This window comes from Erpetoichthys calabaricus, chromosome 2 (genome assembly GCF_900747795.2).
Source record: "Erpetoichthys calabaricus chromosome 2, fErpCal1.3, whole genome shotgun sequence".
NCBI lineage: Eukaryota > Metazoa > Chordata > Cladistia > Polypteriformes > Polypteridae > Erpetoichthys > Erpetoichthys calabaricus.
The window spans coordinates 129,557,676-129,580,017 of NC_041395.2; the positions used below are offsets into that span (position 1 = coordinate 129,557,676).

Below are 22,342 nucleotides of genomic sequence, written 5' to 3' on the forward strand. Positions count from 1 at the left end.
CTTCCGTAGAAAAGGGATCACTTACCATTCTAGAAAGTGTTTTTTTGTAATCAATAAAATTCAATTGCTAAAGAATTATTTATTGCTTTATTTTGACAGCAAAATAAAAACTCACTAAAGCACATTGTTAACCACTTCAAAAACAAAGTTTTGTTTAGGTAAAGTCAAAAGTAATGACCTTAAATAGGTTTTTATCTGAAAATTATGAAATATGCTTTTCCTTTGTTTCTTTACTTTTGGTGGATTTGCCACATTAGGCACTTCAGAATTTAAGTACGAGGGACAATCAAAAAGTAAAGGCAGCTTACCCTTTAATAACATTAACTATGACCAGAGTCATAGATGTTAGATCACTTCTCCACATATCCTTCCTGCTGGTCAATACACTTCTTGTATCATTCCAATAACTTCTTCATTCCTTGGGAGAAGAAGCTATTTGGCTGCTCCTGAATCCAGGTCTGCACCTGGATGTCATCATCAGAGGTGCACCTGAGAAGAAAAAGAGCCTCTTTAAATAGACCAAAGAAGTGATAGTCACATGGTTCTACATGTAAGCTGTAAGGGGGATGTGGAAAATGTTCAAACTGGAGCTGTTGAGATGCCTCCACCGTTGCGGCCGCTGCGTGGGGACATGTCTCCGCATGGACCATCAACACTATTTTTGACAGCATTCATCTTCATTTGCTGTGAATTGCAGGTTTCAGTTTTAGGATTCACTCCCTCTTCCCAAAGAAATTTCACTACAATGTGTTGTTCGATAATGGTGCTATCTCACAACAGAACAACCATGTTTATTTGACTTTGTCTTCAACTAGACCCCTTGGCAGAGTGCTGTGCTATGAGTGTTCCAACTACCCATAAGTCAGAACGAATGACTTGTATTGTGTCAGCTTCTATCCATTGCGGTTACCACATAATTTTCAAACTACCTTTACTTTTTCATTTACCCTGGTATAAATGTATTGTTTAGCCGTACCTAGAAAGTCTGATCAAAGTTAAATGATAAAAAGCAAAATTGTATATAATTATATTTTAAAAATCTGCATAATAATGTGGCCTCATGCATTGTCAATATTACTTTAAATGTTACATTTGAGAGTGTCACCAGGGGCCTCATATATATATATATATATATAAACGGTGTGTACGCTCAAAAATGTTGCATACACCCATTTCCACGTTGACATCGCAACGTATAAAAACTAAACTTGGTGTAAAGTCACATACATTCTCACGGCAGCTCCCCCCCCCTTATGTATGCATGTTTCCGCTTTTTTGCAAACTGGTGGCATCCATCGTCAAAGCAGTGCTACTGTTCCTGTGTGGTTTCTTTCTTTTTTACTTTCTCGCATACAAGGTATAGTAATCGTCCAAAGATCTGAGGTCGAGATTTTGATGAATCTCAACGTTTTATACCTCCCTGATTCTGAAAATACCATTTTTTGAATTATATCTGTGTGTGTGTGTGTGTGTATGCATTTAAACATGATCATTTGAGTACACTTTCACTTAGGTCAACCAAATTTTGCATACAAGTATTAGGTACAAAATGTAGATTTCTATCAACATTTGGGCTATTTCTATTAACCAGAAGTGGTACTTTACCTTTTATTCATGCAACTGCAGAGTAAGAATTATTCAACTTATTTTTATAATAATTGTTCAATATATTATTAATTTTATTTGTTGTTGATGGTTCTTTAATGTATATAATAGGGAAAATATAATCATTGTCTTGTGGTTTACTCCTCAAATATCCAACTCTATATCTGAGTATACAAGAAAGTCTAGGGGAGACCACTCCCAATTTTTAGATTCACATTCATGGCATTCATAACTGCATATCGTTTATAAATTTAAGGAATCTAATTGTAATTAACCTGTAACAATATAATGGTGCACGTAATGACCAAGTTATTCCAAATACCATAGCTGCAATTTTACAATTTTAATACATAGTATCTGAGTGTGGAATCACAGCTGTACAGCAGCTGATCAGAAAACTCTATGGTGGGTTGTGTCGATAGTGCAGTGGATTATCGGGATACAGCTTCCAGCCCTAGAGGACATTTTTAGCAGGAAAGCCACCAGCGTATGCATGGATTCCATTCAGCCATGCGCACAGACTAATTGAACTCCTCCCATCTGACAAACACAACAGAGCCTTTCCTGCACGAAACTCGAGTCTCAGAAACAGTTTCATCCCAAGAGCTATAAACGCACTCAATCAGTCCTTCAAGTGTTCCTGGTAGAACTGTTTGTAAATATAATTACAGTTACCTCACTACAGCTGTAATATAGCACAACCTGAGCCACTTCATGAACCATTTGCACTATCTGCACTATATGTACATGTATATTGTACTTTTGCTTTCATATTGCATATTTTTCATTGTTTTGTTATCATATTATTATTATTATTGTTATTATTATTGTTATTTTATCGGAAAATAAGTTTAAGGAAGATTTGCATATTTAATCTCTTGTACCATATAATGACAATAAAGGAATTCAATTCAACAGAAGACGGTATGTATTTACAGATGATGATGACTGGCTTCTAAGTCGATTTAGATTTCCAGGAGCTAATCTCTTGGAGTTGTGACCTGTTAGAATACTAGGATGTATACTTGATATAATTGTAAGATGAAATTCATTAAAGTATGTATGTTACATTATACAGATAAATTGTTAATTTAAATAATGTAAACTGTTATTAATTAAACATGTGAGTACATGGTGACGCGGCTGTAGCAATGAGCCATCCAAGGATTGTTCCTGCCTCTCGCTGTATGCTTGCTGGGACTGGCATGACCCTGGAAGGATAGATGGATGGAATAATTAAACATGTCTTACGAAAAATTTTCAATGTTCCTTAAAAGTTTTGAAGAATCTGGTGGTTTGACATTTATTACAGAGCTTATTGCGTGGTGATTGGTTACATGAAGAAAGAAAACGGAAGGACAGGAATTGGGAGTTGGTGTGTTTGACAGATACAGTACTGCTGCAATAAATTATTTCATCGAGGGTTGTGCACGTCCCAGCAAGCATCTTGCGGGAGGCAGGAACAATCCCTAGACAGCGGAGGCAAGAACAATTCCTGGATGGGGCACCAGCTCATCGCTACCACTGCTCCACCATGTCCCCAAGTTTAATACTTGCTTTAATGCATTTCATCATTATATGAAGTATACATCTTAGTATTCTAAAATGTTCAGAAAGCTGTAATATCATGAATGTAATGTATTCTGTGTGGAGATCAGTACCTGCACTCTCCTGTCTACCAAAGAGAAAGTCCATTTAAGAAGCACGTAGTGATTCACACACATAGAACACATAGCCTTTAACGTGCTACTTTAGTTACTATGGGGTTTGAGAAACTAGTAAATCAAACATTGATTTTAAGATGAAGTTTCCGACATTCTACTTTAATGACAAAATAAACTAGATTAAACTGGAAATTTCATGATTAAAGTCAACATTTCAACTTATTTTTTCACTGTGTCCCTAGTTTTTTTTTTCTCTGTGCCCTAAAACGCTTCTTTATGACACTCAGACAACGAGATACGACATGCCTTTTCACAGCAACTCTGATATCTGACCAATTCCTTTTTATTTCATGCTCTGTGCGACTTTCTGAACTTGAACTTTTCAGTGTCTCTGCAACACTATCACTCAATCACCTTCATTTAGTTGTTCATAACACTGCTTAAGCCAACAAATAGTACGTTTTTCCTTGCCTCCATTTTACTTTACATTCCCTGAAATTCTTCTTTTTTCCCCTTGCTTTTTCCTTTGTCTTTCCACAAAATGATATTTATATTGATTTGCATATTCAAAGGGGTATAATTCTGGGAGGAGTCAGGGTGGGGCAGCAGGCACGTACATGTGCGTTACATTTCACGCTGACCTGGGATTTGTGGAATGGAAGTGCGTGGAAGTTGGCTTATGCATGGTTTTGTACATATGAATTTCTTTATGCATTTCCACTTTTGTCCATACGCCATGTTTTAGTGTGAATTCTACACACAGTGTAATACATGAGGCTTTTTATGATTTCATTAACCAAGCAGAAAAATTACTAAAAATAGGATGAAACAATCAAATGTAACTATGTTTCTAATTAAAGAACAAACAGAAGAAAAAAAAATCATTATACATATTGTAATGTCTTAATGCCTATATACGGTAGAGCTAGGTAAACAGGTTACTAGTTTACTAGTTAGTCACTCCTGCTCCCTGAGCACTCAGCAGGCGCAACTTCATTCTATTAAGACAGTCTGCTTGCTCTTGTTGGGGCCACGTCCCGACTCTTTGCCTCTATAATATTGCACCAGCTCAGTTATGATCCTGACCCTTCTGCTTTTCATTCATTCACTTTAACTTCAGTTTCTGTCTTTTTCTTTTCTTTCTTTCTTGTTCCTGTTCTTTTTCTCTTTTTCCTACTCAGGCTTCTTTATACTGAAATGGGCATAGGTGCCTTAATTACAATCCCTAGAGCGCCAGGAAGGAAACCTACTAGGCTGACTGCATCCTCACGTGAATGTGCGACCAGCCAGTGGCTGCTTGGCCATGCTAATGCACGCACACTGTCACAGACCCCTAATATCTCTACACATCCCATTCAGTAACAACAGGGCTTTCCACTATCCACAAAACACATGGTGGAGCCCCTCTTGGGCCTTTTCTCTATTCTGAAGCATAATAATTAATCTTCTCTTCCCCCACCCACGTTTAACATGCCTAGGAGTTTTACATTATTTTCAATACTTATTTATTATAGCATCTGTTTTCAACAGAGGACTTTATTTTTGTATTAGTTTAACATGGTTAGGTAAGTTACTTCTTGATTTAACAACACACAATACAAGTAAGAAACATTTGTGCTCTGTCCTACCCTCAAGGTGTACAAAGAAACTATTTTGACTAAAATATGTTTCAGTTTATGTTTTGGTGCCCACTGCACAATCTTGACATACCCAACTTTTATTTCTCTGGCAGCAGGGAGATTTAATCAGAGTGACTAGATGCCCATTAACATAAGTAAGAAAAAAAGAAGGTGTGCCAAGGCATTCCTGAATGGCCAGCTATTATAATTAGTTAAAATGCTTAAGAATATTCTATATACACTGTAGTAGGTCATACTATGCATGCCTTGTTTTATTACCCCATCAAAATCTTGTTAGTGACTACATTTTCAGAATTTGCTACTTACTTGTTTATTTATAATTTAGACCTCTTGGGAGAGGCATATTTATTTAATATAAAATGAGTTTCAACATCTGAGAATACTGTGCACTGCCCTTTGTGTATAGTGGCAATGGTTAATCTATGGCTGTTTTCTACATTTCTTTATTTAATTTTCTCAGCCTTTGCTCTTAAAGATCCCAGCTGCACAATTCAAGAAAAATTTGACCTCAATGGACTGTATAAAAAAGGAGATATAATGTTAGGAGGAATATTTGAAATAAGTTATAAAGCAGTACCTCCTGAAGTGACATTTACATCAAAGCCTGAACCATGGAAATGTGACAGGTAAAATGTTCTTTGTCTTTTCATGCCTTCTTATGTGTTTACATATTGAAAATGTATTTATTGTTTTTCCTGTTTTGAATGTGGGATATAGATGGTGCTGGGTTCAGTTTTATGGAGATTCTGTTAAAGGTTTGATATAGAACAGACAGTTAAAAAAAGAATATGATTTTAAACTAATTAATAGTTTCATTACAAAATAATATTTTTAAGCATTATGCAATGGATTACCTCCCGTAACTAAAACTGGAATAAGCAGGTTCAGAAAAGAATGAACACATTTTTGAAAAATTTTATATTTTAAGATAAAAGTATAAACCAAATGATTCATACAGTGATTTTTTTTCAAATAGCCTATTCCACAGTATTATTGATATGGGTTAATGGATGGATATTTATTTTTTCAGATATATTTATATACAAATGACATTTCACAGCATGAGTGGTAACTTAAACATAAAATGTGCATCTATAAATATGTACAATATATACAGTATGCATATATGTGTGTATTACTTGTGAGTAGCAGATAATTTAGCAATTAATTTATGCATCCTTCAAAATATTTCCATTATCTAACTTAAGAGTTAGTCAAACAAAAATCAACTACATGTAAAATTTAAAAATAAAAATGTAATAATAGCCATAGTTTTAGCAAATTATCCATATAAAATATTTCAATATTTATTGTCTATGTTTATATTTTATCAGTGGCACCTCTGCAAGGGAACCACCTCTTTCAACCTTCGCAAGTATATCCAGTTTTTAATACCTGGAAAAGTTTTGGGATTAAAATGCTCAGAGATCTTTATATAGACAACATATTTACATCTTTTGAACAATTACGTTCAAAATTTAACCTCCCAGCTACACATTTCTTTTACTATCTTCAAATTAGAAATTTTGTTAAACAGAAATTGCCCGATTTCCCCCACCTTGCACCCTCCACAATGCTGGAAAAAATACTGCTCAATTCCGAGGAAACAAACACTATTTCCGCAATATATAAAATCTTATTAGAGTCCCTACCTTTCAAAGATCCAAGAAGACATTGGGAAGAAGATCTCTTAATCAATATATCAGAAAAGGAGTGGAAGGTAGCAAAGCAGAGAATTCACTCGAGTTCTATATGCGCAAAGCATAGAATTATTCAACTAAAAATTATATATCGAGCTCATCTGTCTCGCTTAAAACTGTCCAAAATGTTTCCAGGCCAGGATCCAACCTGCGAGCGCTGCAACCAAGCTCCTGCCTCACTGGGTCACATGTTCTGGGCCTGCACCAAACTAACATCATTTTGGACAAAAATTTTTAAGTGCCTCTCAGACAGCCTTAGTATCACAATCCCTCCTAACCCACTAACAGCTGTGTTTGGTGTCCTTCCAGATGGACTGGAATTGGAGAAGGACAAGCAAACGGTGATTGCATTCACTACACTCTTGGCACGCAGACTTATTTTGTTAAATTGGAAGAATCCTAATTCTCCTCTTATAAGTCAGTGGGAAACCGATGTTTTATATTATTTGAAATTGGAAAAAATCAAATTTTCAGTTAGAGGATCTGTACAAAATTTTTTCAAAACATGGCAGGATTTAATCAATATTATTTCAGAATAAGAGAAATAACTATTATTGCATTTAACTCCCTTCTCCATCTCTTATTTATATAGATATTTACTTCTCCCCTTCTTTTGTCTAATGTTGCCTTATTAAAAAGCTTAAAGAAATTTTCCTTTAGCTAAGCTCTCCTTCTCAGGGGTGGGGTTTGATTTGTTTTCAAATTTGTTGGGTTATAAATTATTTTACTTAATTGTTTGTTGTGTTTACTTTTTACTTAAATATTTAGTTAATACTAAGTATCATAAAGTGAAACTAACAGTGTGAAATCATATTTTTATAATTTTCATAACAACACAAAATCCATTATTACAGTGTTTTATTTCTATTGTAAATGGCATTTTATGCATTGCACGACACAGTCATTTTTCATTTTTTGTTTTTGTTTTGTTCATTTTGTCTTTTTGTAGCTTGGATTTTTCGGTATTTCAGTGGGTACAGACTATGGTTTTTGCTATTGAACAAATAAACCATGACCCATCTCTTCTTCCAAACGTCACTCTTGGTTACAGAATATATGATAATTGTGTAAAGCTGCCAGTGGCCCTGAAAGCAGCATCTGCCCTTATTGGCGGTTTGGATGACACTATCACTGATAACACATGTAAAGGAACTCCTCCAGTTTTAGCAATTGTGGGAGACCCCGTGTCAACACATGCAATAGCCATTTCAAGAATTTTGAGTCTTTTTCGAATTCCTCTGGTAATGTAAAAATGTAGGGAGTATTATAGAAAATTCAAGAAACTATTGACTTTGCTATATTTTATGAGAAAAAGTTTAATAAATGCTTTTAATGTATTTTTAAAACATTACTTCTGACAATATGTTATTGCTTTTTGAAGATCAGCATAGTTCAGATTATGATTGACTTTAACATGGAATTGAAATCATGTTATTAATAAAGTTTCCTTCTCCTCATAGGTCAGCTATTATGCCTCATGTTCATGTTTAAGCAATAAACGTGAATTCCCTTCATTCTTCAGGACCATCCCAAGTGATGCCTTCCAGGTCAAAGCCATGATTAGAATTATTAGACATTATGGATGGACATGGGTTGGCGGTATTGCTACGGACGATGATTATGGTCAATATGCTATTAGGAACTTTATTGAAGACTTTAAAAACTTTGGATGCATTTCTTTCATTGAGACAATCCCTACAGTAAACCAAAAGGCACAAATAATTCAGATTGTTAATACTATAAAACAATCAACAGCAAAAGTTATTGTCATATTTTCATCGATCGCTGATGTGACAGCTTTAGTAAAAGAAACAGTAAGGCAAAATATAACTGGAAGGCAATGGATTGCCAGTGAAGGATGGAGTACATCCAGTGTATTAGCTAGCAAAGAAAACTTTGGTCAGTTTGATGGTACAATAGGGATTGCAATTAGGAAAGGCAACATTCTAGGGTTGAAAGATTTTCTTTTGGAAATTCGTCCGAAATATGATGCCAGCAATAATTTAGTTATTCAGTTTTGGGAACGGCTCTTTGGATGCAAATTTGAAAACTCTTCCATTTTAATCAATAATGTACTCTGTAATGAGACAGAACTGATCTCTGGTACATTTACAGGATATACTGATGTCTCAGAACTCAGAGCTGCATACAATGTGTATAAAGCAGTTTATGCTATAGCACATGCACTCCATAGCCTGGCTTTATGTAAAAATGGACAGGGGCCATTTGGAAACAGTACCTGTGCAGACATCGCAAATGTACAACCTTGGCAAGTAAGAATTATTCCTAATGTATTCTTACATTTTCAAAGCTGTGACTTGAAGTGAGTAAAAAACAGACAATATATTTGGTATTTTATCTTGAACAGCATTCTTTATAAAATACAAAGAGTAATATCACAGTGTACAGATGAACATGTTTCAGTTAAAATTGCCACTTCCTTCTCATTTGCAAATGAATTAACAGACAGGTACATATTAGAAGACTTGGGCATTTATTATCAACATTCATGTACATTAAAGTTCAATGATTATACTCTATATGCACATTTTGAAAAGTTTTTCATTTAGTACACAAGAGTCCGTGAATGAAATAATTGCAAAAAATCAAACAAAAACAATAGATTTCTGTTTACTAAGGAGCATGCTACTTTTCAGCATGCTGCATTTTCAAAGGCTTAGCATTAGTCTAGGATTCGGTAATGTTAATAACAATAATGATAATTACTTTGCTCTGATTAAATCACATAACAGGATAGGTTTAGCTCCTTTTTGTAGATAATATCATCCAAAAACTCTTTGAAAGTTTAGATTATATAATGATGTAACAACTAGAGCACAAACAGTTTTGCTGAGGCCCACAGAAGTTGAACTAGTAACCTTTAATTAAAAAAAAAAATCAGACATACAGTGTTGTCTTTTAGTTTTCTGTAAATTATTTGCATTGTCGCAGGATTTGTATTTTTACAACTGTAAAATTTTCTAAAATATAACCATTAACTGTTTATGTTTTCATTCAGCTCCTTCATTACTTGAAAAAAGTGAATTTTACAAATAATTTAGGAGAAAGAGTGGCTTTTGATGAGAACGGTGATGCACTTGCAATTTATGACATTGTAAACTGGCAAAGAAAAGAAGATGGAATAGTTCATATTAAAACTATAGGACTATTTGATGCAGCAAATGTGGGGAATGAACTTTCTCTCAATGAAGCAGATATGTTTTGGAACCCTGTGTTTGGAACGGTTAGTTTTTATGAATTTGCCTATGTTCATTTTTAACTGGCTTTCTTATTCAGACATTCACCCTAACCCTACCCCTAACCCTAACCCCACTTTAAAAGACATATTTTTAAAAACTGATTATCTAAAACATTTAAAAATATGTTTCATAATTAAAGAACTTTAACTTATTTTACATTTAATAAGTGTTGTGTTGACATTTTGCCCTGTGGAAATATTTGCTCATTGTTGATATAATAAAATTGCCACCTTTTGCCCTGACAATGTACAAGTGAAAGCCATTTTAAAAAGTGGTGAGACAAATGGCCCCATGGCACCATGATTTGGAATAAGGGGTTTTGAAAATTGATCGACTGGTTGATGGATGGACTACAAATCAGTTCCCAAACCTTAGAAGTATATGTGTACACAGAAAACAAAATCAGAACTTTTCTGAGTGTAACACTAGCATTTATAATAAACAAATGTTGTAAACATTATGTAAAAAATAACTGTTTTCACTTCTGAAATCAATAATGTTATTTCTGATAGCAATTCAAGGAGGTATCATCATACTTGGTCACCAATATGGTGGTGCGGTGGTTCCAGCGACTGTTTTTCAGGTTTAAAAATCCCATGCTGTGTAAATTGGCCATTGGAGTGAGTGTTCTCTACCATAAACAGATGTTCTGCCTTTCTTTGGTTCAATTGCTGTTGGAGTTCTCTTCTGATCCTTTAATAGAATGAATGGATCCGAAGAAGAATGAATTGGTCTAAGTGTATAGAATGTCCTCTACTATAACATGTTTTATTAAAGCAAATAGTACATTTGAAGAATGACCCCTTACTAAAAAACATCACATCCAGACCTGGCGTGAGGAATGTGTTCTGGACAAAATTTATTGAAGAAGTTTAATTAGACCCAGAAATAATATGTTACATGGAGTATTACTTTGCTGATACCAAGCAGAGCTGTTTATGGATACACAAGTCTACATAAGAATATGTGGATATGTACAGTACCACATTATATTAAATTAATCCTCAAAGAGATAAAGGAAGTGAAAAAATGTTCTTGGATTTTATCTGAATGTCAATGGCTCTGGAAAATTATAAAGCACAATCTCACAACAACAAGACATTAAGAATGAGACATGAAAAATAAAAACAGTTGAGGTTCCAGATTTATTAAAGGAATGGTTAAAAGGTGCATACATGTAGGCCAGCAGTGACTACAGTAAAGGTACAGGTATCTGAAGTAAGGTATCTTGTTCCTATTCGGGCCTTCACACAACTGGGCCGTTACAAAGGCTATATCGATTGGTAGTGCCAAGATGGGGTAAAAGTCCTTGTTCTAGGTCGGTGGCTTATAGATTGAGGGGCAAGCAGAAAGACATTGATTCTTTCACTTCTAGCCACATCCTCTTCATGTGACCCACTTAAGTCAGGCCCCGTAAAGTATGTATATATGTCATATTCTTGACAAAGAGTTAATGCAAATAGGATTTTTTAAAAAAATCAAAAGAATCATTGGTTCAGCACTAAAATTTCAGTAAATCTGAGCTTCAGACCTCTGCTGTGTTCAGAAAGTAATCATGCCTTTGTACCAATAGCTGTTTAAAAGAAATTTGCAGCAATCTACATAAAACAAAAAATCAGTACAAAGAGAGGAAACTGTAGCTTAATTAAATGTTTATGTTTAATATAGAAGAGAAAAAAATGTAACTCAATGGCAAAGGTGTGGTTAGAAGTCCTGAATGTTCCGGTGTAGACAAGCAAGAGTAGAATGATGCAGATGTGGCCTGTATCATAATATTCTCGGAGAATACTAAAGGGCTAGTGACATAGCAAATTTCTCCTAGATGACAGCATGTATTCCTTAGACAGAAAGCTGGGATCATCTTACAGGAAGGCTAATAGGAATCCAGTAACTCACCACACAAATAATGGGTGACTCAATGATGAGTTATCTCATAGACCTGTTCCTTTTAGGATTATACAGAGTTTTCAGGGAATTCCTTGAGAATCTAGCTGTCAGTTTCTGCAGCCAGTAAAGGTTTCCCCAAACCCTTAAACTGCTTTCAAAGCTCCAAAACTGTCAAAAAAGGCCTAAAACTGTCTCACATCAGAAGAAGAATAGTTCTTGAGTGAAAAGGACAGCTTGGAGAAAATTAAAGTAATGGAAGGACAAGAGACCAGAATGAAGAGGATAAGGCATCCAACCACATAGAAGACTGCAGGCAAAATAAGGATATGTTTTGTTTTGTTTTTTTTTTTAATTTTAAAAATCTTGAGTAGGGTTGGCACCTCAAACCAGATTGCTTTCTGTCTTGTACCTGATGCTATCATGATAGACTGTGACCTACTAATGGAAAACATATTTCATACAAAATTGATAACATTTCATATGTAGTTAATTACATATTCCAGTCCAAAAAAACTAACGTATATTGTATGTTGTTTCTATAGGTCCCTGAATCAGTATGCAGCAAAAGCTGTCAGCCTGGAAGCAGAAAGGCCAACAGAAAAGGAGAGCCAATCTGTTGTTTTGACTGTATACCCTGTGCAGAAGGAGAAATAAGTAATCAAACAGGTGATAAAAAATAAATAAATTAGTAATTATAAGCATATACATGGTACATTTCAGAAATTATAACAGGATTTATGAAAATGAAATACTCATTAAGTTGCCATTTTTTGAAGCAGTAAGTGCAGACATCCATTGTTCATGTTATTTCCCAATAGGGACTAAATGATTGAAATAAACTGTAAAATCAGTCCTCCAGGGAAACTTTTACCTACAATAATATTAATCGCTTCAGTGTTTGGAAAGAATTGGCAATAAAGGGAGTTATGGCAGGTGAAACACTTTTCACTAGAGCTTCAGTGTCGCTCCTCATTAAGTAATGAATTGGTACAACACATTAATTTCTGCATGAATATCATAAAAAGATAAGCAATGCACTTGAAAATGAAGAATGCTGAAAAAATCCTTAATTTAATTTAATAATAATGATGAAATATATACCATTTTCATAGTATATCAGTCAAAAAATATTTTTGAATAATATTTTGGTTTTGGCATTTGAAAATTACACATCAGAATATCACAGTGCAGATTGATGGGTTTTTTTTTTTTATTCATTTGAATGTTTTTTCTTTGATCTGTTTCTTTCTCTTATAAGTAAGCTTCTCCGTGTTGTGCTTTCAGTTAGCTTTTAATTTTTTTCTTTAGATATTTTTTTTTCAATTTATCAGGTATTAATATTTTGAAAAGTGTATTGTTGAGCTTAACAATCATGTATGTGTTTCATTTTTTTTGTTTTTGTGTGACGAAGATGAGTGGAAGAGATGAGCTCATTTTCAGGTTACAGATAATTTGACTTTTGAGACAGCTAATCACATAAGCACAGGAGTTCCTTTAAATGTTTTTATGGTAACCGTTTCTCTTATAATTGTAGTGCATTGTGAAGTTTTTTGCTTTGTGGCAGTTTGCCTTTAGTTCCTTATATGGACTCAGTCAGTTAACATGTCTCGTTTTCATTGTTCTAGTTTTGACCCTTTCTCTTTCATCTCAATTCATTTTATCTTAGTGTTATGGCTTTGGTTTTTAATAACATTTTGATGAAAAAAATTGTTGCAAGTTTAACATGACAGCAATTGCGGTTTAGCCCTTTGTTTAGAAAAACACATTTTAGTATTCAGAAAAGCTTATGTTATGTTTTTTGATTTTATTTTTAGTTCTCAAGAAAAATATCCCTTGGTTATTTCTGAGTAACACATGCATCTCTTAGTTTACTGCTTGCTGTTAAGATCAGAGCAGTGCTGTCTAACACATAGTGCCAGTAGTCAACCTGGTGCGGTCAGGTTTGGGAAAAAGAACAGTTAATAGGCATCTGAACTCCTGATCTTTGGGGTGGTTTTATGTTTTCACAAGTGACATATTGCTTAAATGTAATATATGTTAGAAATTTCATGCAGACAAATATACTTGCTGATGTAACAATCATAGTGTATGTCATATTGTTTATTTTTTCAGAAAAAAACAGTTACTTTCATAAAGCATAATAGAATGCTTAGCAATTCAAGTTTGCATGTGTGCATTATTTTAAAATATACTTCTTTGTGCCTTATAAGTAATTGTTTCCATAAAAGATGAACGTGTAAATATGATGTTAAGGATATCCTATGAACAGAGGAAAAGTCAACTCACAGTCCTTCACAGTGACTGTACCTCTCAACTCGATTAAAACTAAAACTTCAGTATTTTTAAAATAGCTGTCAGAGCAAAGCTTGTAGCTTTTCCGACCATATTGACACACTGTTAAATATTAAATAACCTTTATCACAGAGCAGACTTTCCTATTTTGGTTTTATACATGAAATTTTTATTTTGATTGTGTCTTATTTTATTATTCTTTTTCTTTTTGACAGATTCCATCGAATGTCTGAAGTGCCTGGGTGATTTCTGGTCAAACCGTGGAAGAAGTCAGTGTGTTTTGAAAGAAATTGAGTATTTGTCTTATGATGACGCAATGGGTATCACATTGTCAACTGTTTCAGCATTTGGAGCCTGCCTGTCACTCGGCGTACTGGCAGTTTTCATATATTACAGAAACACTCCAGTTGTAAAAGCCAACAACTCAGAGCTGAGCTTTCTTTTGCTGGTGTCACTCACTTTCTGTTTTCTTTGTGCTTTGTGTTTCATTGGCCAGCCTTCACACTTGACCTGCATGCTAAGGCATGTGGTATTTGGGATAAGCTTTGTTTTGTGTATTTCCTGCATCCTTGTAAAAACAATTGTCGTGATAATGGCTTTTAAATCGACACTTCCTGGAACAAACCTTATGAAATGGTTCGGTGTGGCACAGCAAAGAGGAACTGTTGTTTTTTTTACTTTAATTCAGTCTATAATATGCATAATATGGCTGAGTACGAATCCTCCAGGTCCACTAAAAAACACAAAATATCAAAATGGCAAAATAATATTCGAGTGTAATATTGGATCTGTGACAGGCTTTAGCTCTGTTTTGGGGTACATCGGTTTATTAGCATGCATTTGCTTCCTTTCAGCTTTTCTTGCAAGGAAGCTCCCTGATAACTTTAATGAGGCTAAATTCATCACATTCAGCATGCTGATCTTCTGCGCTGTCTGGATTACTTTCATCCCTGCCTATGTTAGCTCACCAGGAAAATATACAGTAGCTGTAGAGGTATTTGCTATTTTGGCATCAAGTTATGGTATTCTTTTTGCAATATTTGCACCTAAATGTTATATCATTCTTTTTAAACCTGAGAAAAACACAAAGAAAGCACTGATGGGTAGAGCAGACCCAAGCAAATAAACACAATCCTGTACTTGTGTTTAAAATAGAAATGTGAAGAGTGTAATTTAAATGTAAAAAAAAAACTAATTAGGGATAATTCTTATTTTGCAAAATGTTTAGAATTATTGGATAACTTTAACTATAAAACATTCAGCTGAGTAATGATCAAAGGATACTTCTCACTCATTCCTGTTGAAGCATTGTAACAGGCTAAATATGACAAAAATGTATATATATATTTTTTCTCATTGTGTTAACATAATTCTTTTGTGACTTTTGGTCTATGTTTATATATATATACACATAATCAAAGAGAAAATACTTAGTAATATACCAAAAACACATAACATATTCAATTTTACTCAAAATATTCATTGGCTAGCTTTTTGTGTAAAATGTAGCATATTGCCAATTAAGTTTTTTTTTCTTTGTCCAGTGTATTTGTTATTTTAAGTTAAGAGTTTCAAACTCCACATACAAAGTGTTTTACAGGGTTTTGTTGCAATTTAAATACAGTATATGTTTATTTCACAGCTTGTAACTTTATCATTTCAATGCAAAGCTCCTGTCGCACCCTATGCAACTGTGTTTGATCTTATTCAGGTGAAGATTCCAGTCGCCCCACGGGAGAAAGACTTTCCGAGACTAAGATCATAAAGCTTATGAAACCGTTTCAGGGCAAAGGCAGAACCATAACAACAGGTGTGTGGAGCTTCCACCTGCAGTTAAAGTCACTTCAGTACATATGTACTTTGTGAGCAAGCCTGTGTCGATCAAACACAGGAAGCTCTGCAGTTTACTTGTGACTTTACACTGTGGGAAGACACATAAATAAATCAAAGTAAATAACATTCGATCTGGCTTTTATATAAGTAACATATAAATGTTTTTATATAAAGATCATCACAAAACATAATCACAAATTGGGCTTTGCATGATACCTTTGGCGAGCTCTGTAAGCCATGCTTTTTCTTTGAAGGACAGGTGTGTGGCAGATATACTGGCAGGATGACGCTGGACCTAGTCCTGCAACCAAACGGTGCCAACTTTCACCTTTATGCCTGGTGTAGCTGCTTTGTTCTTATATGTGGGTGGACATTTCTTGCAGGGAGGCTTCTGTTCTCTTTCTCCGATGTAGAACCCTCATCCTCATCTGAGTTACTCCTCTGTCATAGCATGTATTTATTTGAAAACTAACAGTGTCTGAGAGAATAAAACTGAAAAAAAAATGCTAACCTTTACAAGTACCATACATTTACACCTGCTGTTATAGACTTTTTTTATTGTATAATAGTAACAATAACAGCAGCTCATTACTCAAAACATTTATTTTGTGACACGGCAAGGTTCAAACCTGCGGCCTCTTGATTATAAGTCAGTAGTTCTTTATGCTGTACTACCAAAGCAGTCATAACAGCAAAGTACACTAACCCGATTTCTTTTTCTTCATTTATAGTCTTGAATAAAAGTGCACTTGTTTTGTTATACTTGTAACTTTTGTGAAAGTGCTTATTTGATATTTGGACTTCAGTCTTCACACATTATACACTTCATGTCAAAATTTTGTCGTTAGTACTAAAACATGAAAAAAGTTGTCTTTTAGGTAACATTTCTGTCATGCTACACATACATACATCTTTGTAGACACAGAACACACATGAAATGCATGTGTCCCAAATAAAGATATATTAATTACACTATACAGCTCCTGGTACCACACTCCCAGATAAACAAGGCTTGTGCTTGGAGCACTTTTTGACGTTTCTGTGGCGGTGGGAGGATGGGATAGCAAGCTGCTTGCGCTTATTGACACATTTACAACACAAAAGAAGATGACGGAGAGGTGCGTACGGATTTAAGGTGGGTCAGGTTTACGAATTTTTTCGTAGGCTTTGGTAATTCTGGTGTTAAGGAGGACATTAGGGAGGCTAAAAGAGAGTTAGAGGGGAATATAGCACATAAGTCGAAAGATGATCTAAAGAGATTCTTTAAGTACTTTAGTAGTAAAAGAACAGTCAAGGATGTGGTGAAGTAAGGGGATATTTCACAGAAACATTAGGAAGTTTTTCTTCACACAGAGAACCATAGACACATGAAATATGCTACCAAGTAATGTGATAGACAGTAGGACTTTAGACACCTTCAAAACTAGACTTGTTGTTACTTTAGAGGTGTTAAGTGGATAGACTTATTGGGTTGAATGGCCTGTTATATTTCAGTTTTTTCTGTTTCTAATGTTGCTTATGTCATATTTGTTAAATTACTCTAACAATTTTATTTTTATTATTTATGGATTGATGCATTAAAAGTATAAACTGTGATATAAAAGAAAGTTTAATTATGAAAGAAGTCTAGTTAAATAGCCAACACCTTGAATGAAAACTCTCACTTTCTGTAGCCCTAGACCGGGTTTAGACCCTAGATCTAAACCAAACCAGTTTGGTTATAAAATACAAGATCTTGGTTGGCAGCATATAAAACAAAATGAAAGACCAAGGGTTCTTATGGACTGAAAGGCTTAAAGCTTAGTAAGGAGGCAGTGTGGTCAGGCCTATGTGAAAGAGCAAAGCAATGGCGCTTCAAGGGGTATTCCTGCTAAGCAATAGTGTTGAAGCTGGGATTGGTGAATGAGGGATCCAAAAAATGCTGGGTGAGCGTGAGGTATGATGGAGGTCTGCCTCCATGTGTCAAAGCAAATACTGGTAGTGGCAGATGGGAAAGAGTCAGGAGAAAAGGACCGCAGCTGGAAAGACCCGCTGTTGGTGAACTGGGGGAGTGACAGCTGCAATAAATGGGTTGGTAATCACTATAGGAGATCTGGTACCCCAAGTATATTTTAATAATTTATTGTTGATTTTTAACCTGTACTTGAGCACTGGATTTTATTATAAAGTATTTATTTATCTGTATATCTGAAGAAGATTTCACTATTAGCACTTTGCATTTTGAACCCAGAATGCAATAAAAGCACTATGCACCATTTGTGCTTGTGTAAGTGTCTTTATTGCACTGGCTAATTTCAGTTTATGACGATTGACAGTGTAGGTTCCAGATTGATTTGTCCCCTGTAGCCAAACCGGGCCTTCAGAAAGTGTACAGAAAAATAAATAATTACTTGGTACACAGCAACTTGTTTGTATATAATTTCAATTAAAATATAGCATGTACAGTATATTCAATTTAAATAAGTCTCCAGAGTCACACCGATGCTTGGTATAAAACTACTGTCAGGATTTTATCTTGAAAAAACAAACACTTTTCCTTCTCATGGGCACATAAAATAAAAAAAGAAATAGAAACTACTATTTTTGAATGTACATATTTTACAATTTTCAGCCATACACACATTTCACAGTATGTTTATGTAAATGGCAAAAAGCTATTTGGCTAATCACAAAGTACCCAACATTAGCAGTTGCACTTCATGCATCTCTTTTTTGTTTTGTTACATGTGTGTCTTCTAACCATGCATTACAAAATGACCTACTGAGAAGGCTTGTCTTTTTGGAAAAGTAACTTTTTATCATGTCAATGGTGACAATTCTTACTTTTCATAAAATGCCAAAAGAAAGAAGCATATAACTCAATTCTGAGACAGTCTTTCTTCTGCATTTGAGTGGGATCTTTCTCAGACAGGAAATGATGTTTAATATATATTTATTTTTTATATCAGTAGCTATCCAAAATTTGATGCCAGACTTGTCAAGTTTCCTTTATATGTACTGAATGAAATGACATTTCACATTACATCAGGTAACACCTCTTTATCAATGGTTGTATTTGATAGATAGATAGATAGATAGATAGATAGATAGATAGATAGATAGATAGATAGATAGATAGATAGATAGATAGATAGATAGATAGATAGATAGATAGATAGATAGATGGGGGAGGAACAATCTCCTCAGTCTGTCAGTGGTTCTGGCTTATAATAAATGATAAATTTCTATAACAAATATGTGCAGAGTGGCAAATATAGTGGCAACGGCATCAGTATGAGGCACCACTTACAGAAAAAATAAAATTATGTGATTTGAGTAGATATCTGTTATCCATTAGAACTGTACTGTACTGTGTTCGGAAAATGGATGGATGGATGGATGTACTGTGACTGTACATTAGAACACTAGAACAATCTAAACAAGAACAGGTCATGCAGCCCAACAAAGCTCGTCTGCACTATTCAGTTAATTCTTCTAAAATAACATCAAAACTAGTTTTGAAAGTCCCTATGGTCTTACTGTCTACCACACTTATTGATAGCATATTCCATATGTTCATGGTTCTCTGTGTAACAAACAGCTTCCTATGTTTGTGCGTAAATTTTGTATGTAAATTTAACCTTAACAAGTTTCCAAATGTGCACTTGTGTTCTTGATGAACTCATTTCAAAATAACTGTCTCAATCCACTGCCCTAATTCCCCTCCCAATTTGAAACACTTCAATTCACTTTTGCTTAAATTGAAAAGGCTCAGCTCTTTTAATCTTGCTTTGTAATTCATCACCTTTAGCACTGGAATCAGCCTAGTCGCTCTTCTCTGGACTTTTTCCGGCGCTTTTATGTCCTTTTTGTAGCTTAGAGACCAAAACTGCACACAGCACTTCAGATGAGGCCTCACCAGTGTATTATAAAGCTTGAGCAAAACCTCTTTGACATCGTGCGATATAACCTAACATTCTGTTAGCCTTATTAATGGCTTCTGAACATTATCTGGAAGTTAATAGTGTCAGATCCACTACACCTCCTAAATCCTTTTCATAAGGTATACTTTTGATTTTCAGACCTCTCATTGTGTATTCAAACTTAACATTTTAATTCCTGCACGTAATACTTCACATTTACTGACATTAAATTTCAACTACACATTGATTCAGTACCTGAACCAGTGCTGATGGAAGAAATATCCTGAAATTATATTTGTTCCTATGAAGTGCTGCCACAAATGCTAACACAATGGTCTGATGACAAATAATTCTCAAATCATATGCTTTTTTTCCTAAATACATAGCAGGTTATATATGGTCATAATCTATGTTGCATTTGCCCATCACTCTTTAACACAGTACAATTTTAGTTGTGTGTCAGCATCAATTAAAGGAAACTGACTTTTATTGTCACATTTTCATACTTTGTTTGAAAGGTATGCTGTTACACAGATTCATGCCACTGCAGAGTGTATTTTGATCAAGCATGCAAGTAAGAGTTCCATTGAATGTTGCAAAAATGACAATAAATCTGAATTGAACTGATTGCAGAACATTACATACTTCCTCAAAAGTTTGTACTCCTGTATATTGTTTTTAGGTTTACAATACCAATCAACACTCAGCTCGCTGTGGTATGCATGTTGTGCACAATAAAAAATACAAAAGTAATGAAATAGGCAGATAATGTGACAGAGCTAAGTCACAATGAAACACAATAAAGTGTTGCAAGCCAATTTTAAATCTTTTATAGGTCATGCTATAAGTTGTTATTCCTGAGAATATGGTAGCATTTTTATAGTATTACTGAATACTGCTGCTGGTGTTGTCTACTGTAATATGGAGTGCAATCACAATTTTTGTGCATCCACAATTGCCCCATGACTGCAAATCCTTTCTGTGGTACTGACAGTTTTTCCAATTTGTCTATAGTCCTCATTACATGTAGAGAAACAAGGTGAGTGATTACTTTTTTGGTGATTATCGCCTATTTGTCAGGATAGGCTTAATATATCATAAATAAATGTAACCCAGGAAGTCAGCGAGCCCCAAACCACACCACAAACACACTTGTACAGTCTCGGGTTCAAATAATGAAAGGTTTTTATTATACATACTTCCAAATGTGATACAAACATAAACACACCTCTCCACAATACTTTCTTCCTTCCTACCGCACTACCCCCCACCACTCAAGCATTGTTCCACTACCTCCCAGCTCTGACTTGCTTGAATAAGGGAGTACTTCTGGTGCTGGGGCGACTGCCCGATGAAAGCACTTCCGGGTCACATGGAAGTTCATTACAATAGGGAGATTGTCCCCCTACAGCGCCCTCTCATGGCACCCAGTGACTCCAGCAGGGTTGCTCTGATGGACTATATCTCCTGGCATGCCCTGCTGGTTTCCTACTGTGCACTGACCTCCGGGGCTGCTGCCATTTTACGTGCTGGGGGGAATAAAAAACCTCCAGCAACGTCTTTCTTTTCCAGTGGGCTTTCCATCCATCCCTTTTGGTTCTTCCTTCTGGGTCTGATCCCTCCTTCCTCCCCTGCCGGGATGCCTATATGCCTGCTGGGATCCTCCCATCTGGGTTAGGCACCATCCCCTCTTCTGGCCGGGATGCCCGTCCAGCCCATATGGCTTCTACAAACCATTATTAGAAAAAATGTTCTTGTAAGGTTACAGTGTAAACCAGGATTCAGTATGGAAAGTATACCTTAATCAGTCTCCTCCCTTAATGTTTTGCTCTCACTCCAACTACAGCCAATTTACTAGCAATCCAATGGTGCATCTGTTGTTGAAAACATTACCAGTCCTTTAACAGCATTATTTGGAGTAACAACAGATATGATATGGTTATTCAATGAAAATTGATATCCTACTACACTGTTCACGTGTCAATTTATCCTAATCTACCCCGTATATCTTAGTGTAAAAGCAATGGTTTATATCAACTAAAACTGAAACATCTATTTTCTTTACAAGTAATGATCTAGAGCTTCTTCATATTTTAGCAATAATTACTTAATATTGTTCTAAAATAAACTTCTGTTTAGCCCTTTTTTGTATCTTATTCTTATGTTTGAGTATACTTGAAGAAATTTGTGATAACAGGTGTTTTATTCACATACAGTATTTTCCTAAATTACTTTAGGTAGAGGATGGATGGTGAGTTGAACATGACTTAATGTAATATAATTTCATCCAAATATCAATATTTGGATTGCTATACTAATTCTTGACTACAACATGTTGTGGCGGGTGGCCGGGTCCCATGCCCGTCCAGGACGCCCCTTCCACATATGTTCCGGGGGAGCAACCATGGGTGTCTCACTACCTCCCCCGGGACACTTGCTGGCAGCCTCCCAGGGTGACGATGGTGCCTCAGTTTCCCGCAGAGTTTCATGGGAGATGGAGTTCTCCACGACCCTGTGGCGATCTGGGATAGCCGCCAGGGGGTGCTGCATGGATCCCGG

General features: G+C 35.3%; 1 protein-coding gene across 1 annotated transcript; it reads left to right on the plus strand.

The window, feature by feature from the left end:
* Positions 1-5,320: 5,320 nt before the first annotated feature.
* Positions 5,321-15,307, plus strand: LOC114645366 (extracellular calcium-sensing receptor-like). Its single transcript, XM_028793227.2, has 6 exons — positions 5,321-5,535; positions 7,559-7,850; positions 8,070-8,882; positions 9,629-9,853; positions 12,299-12,422; positions 14,264-15,307. Exons 1-6 carry the CDS (start codon positions 5,321-5,323, stop codon positions 15,172-15,174), a joined length of 2,580 nt encoding a protein of 859 aa, XP_028649060.2. The 3' UTR covers positions 15,175-15,307.
* Positions 15,308-22,342: the final 7,035 nt, after the last annotated feature.

Bases quoted from the DNA above. Each gene is read 5' to 3' on its own strand.
- LOC114645366 (XM_028793227.2), top strand. From the start codon at position 5,321: ATGGTTAATCTATGGCTGTTTTCTACATTTCTTTATTTAATTTTCTCA. The intron at 5,536-7,558 runs GTAAAATGTTCT...GTCTTTTTGTAG, and splicing joins GAACCATGGAAATGTGACAG to CTTGGATTTTTCGGTATTTC. The intron at 12,423-14,263 runs GTGATAAAAAAT...TCTTTTTGACAG, and splicing joins AGAAATAAGTAATCAAACAG to ATTCCATCGAATGTCTGAAG.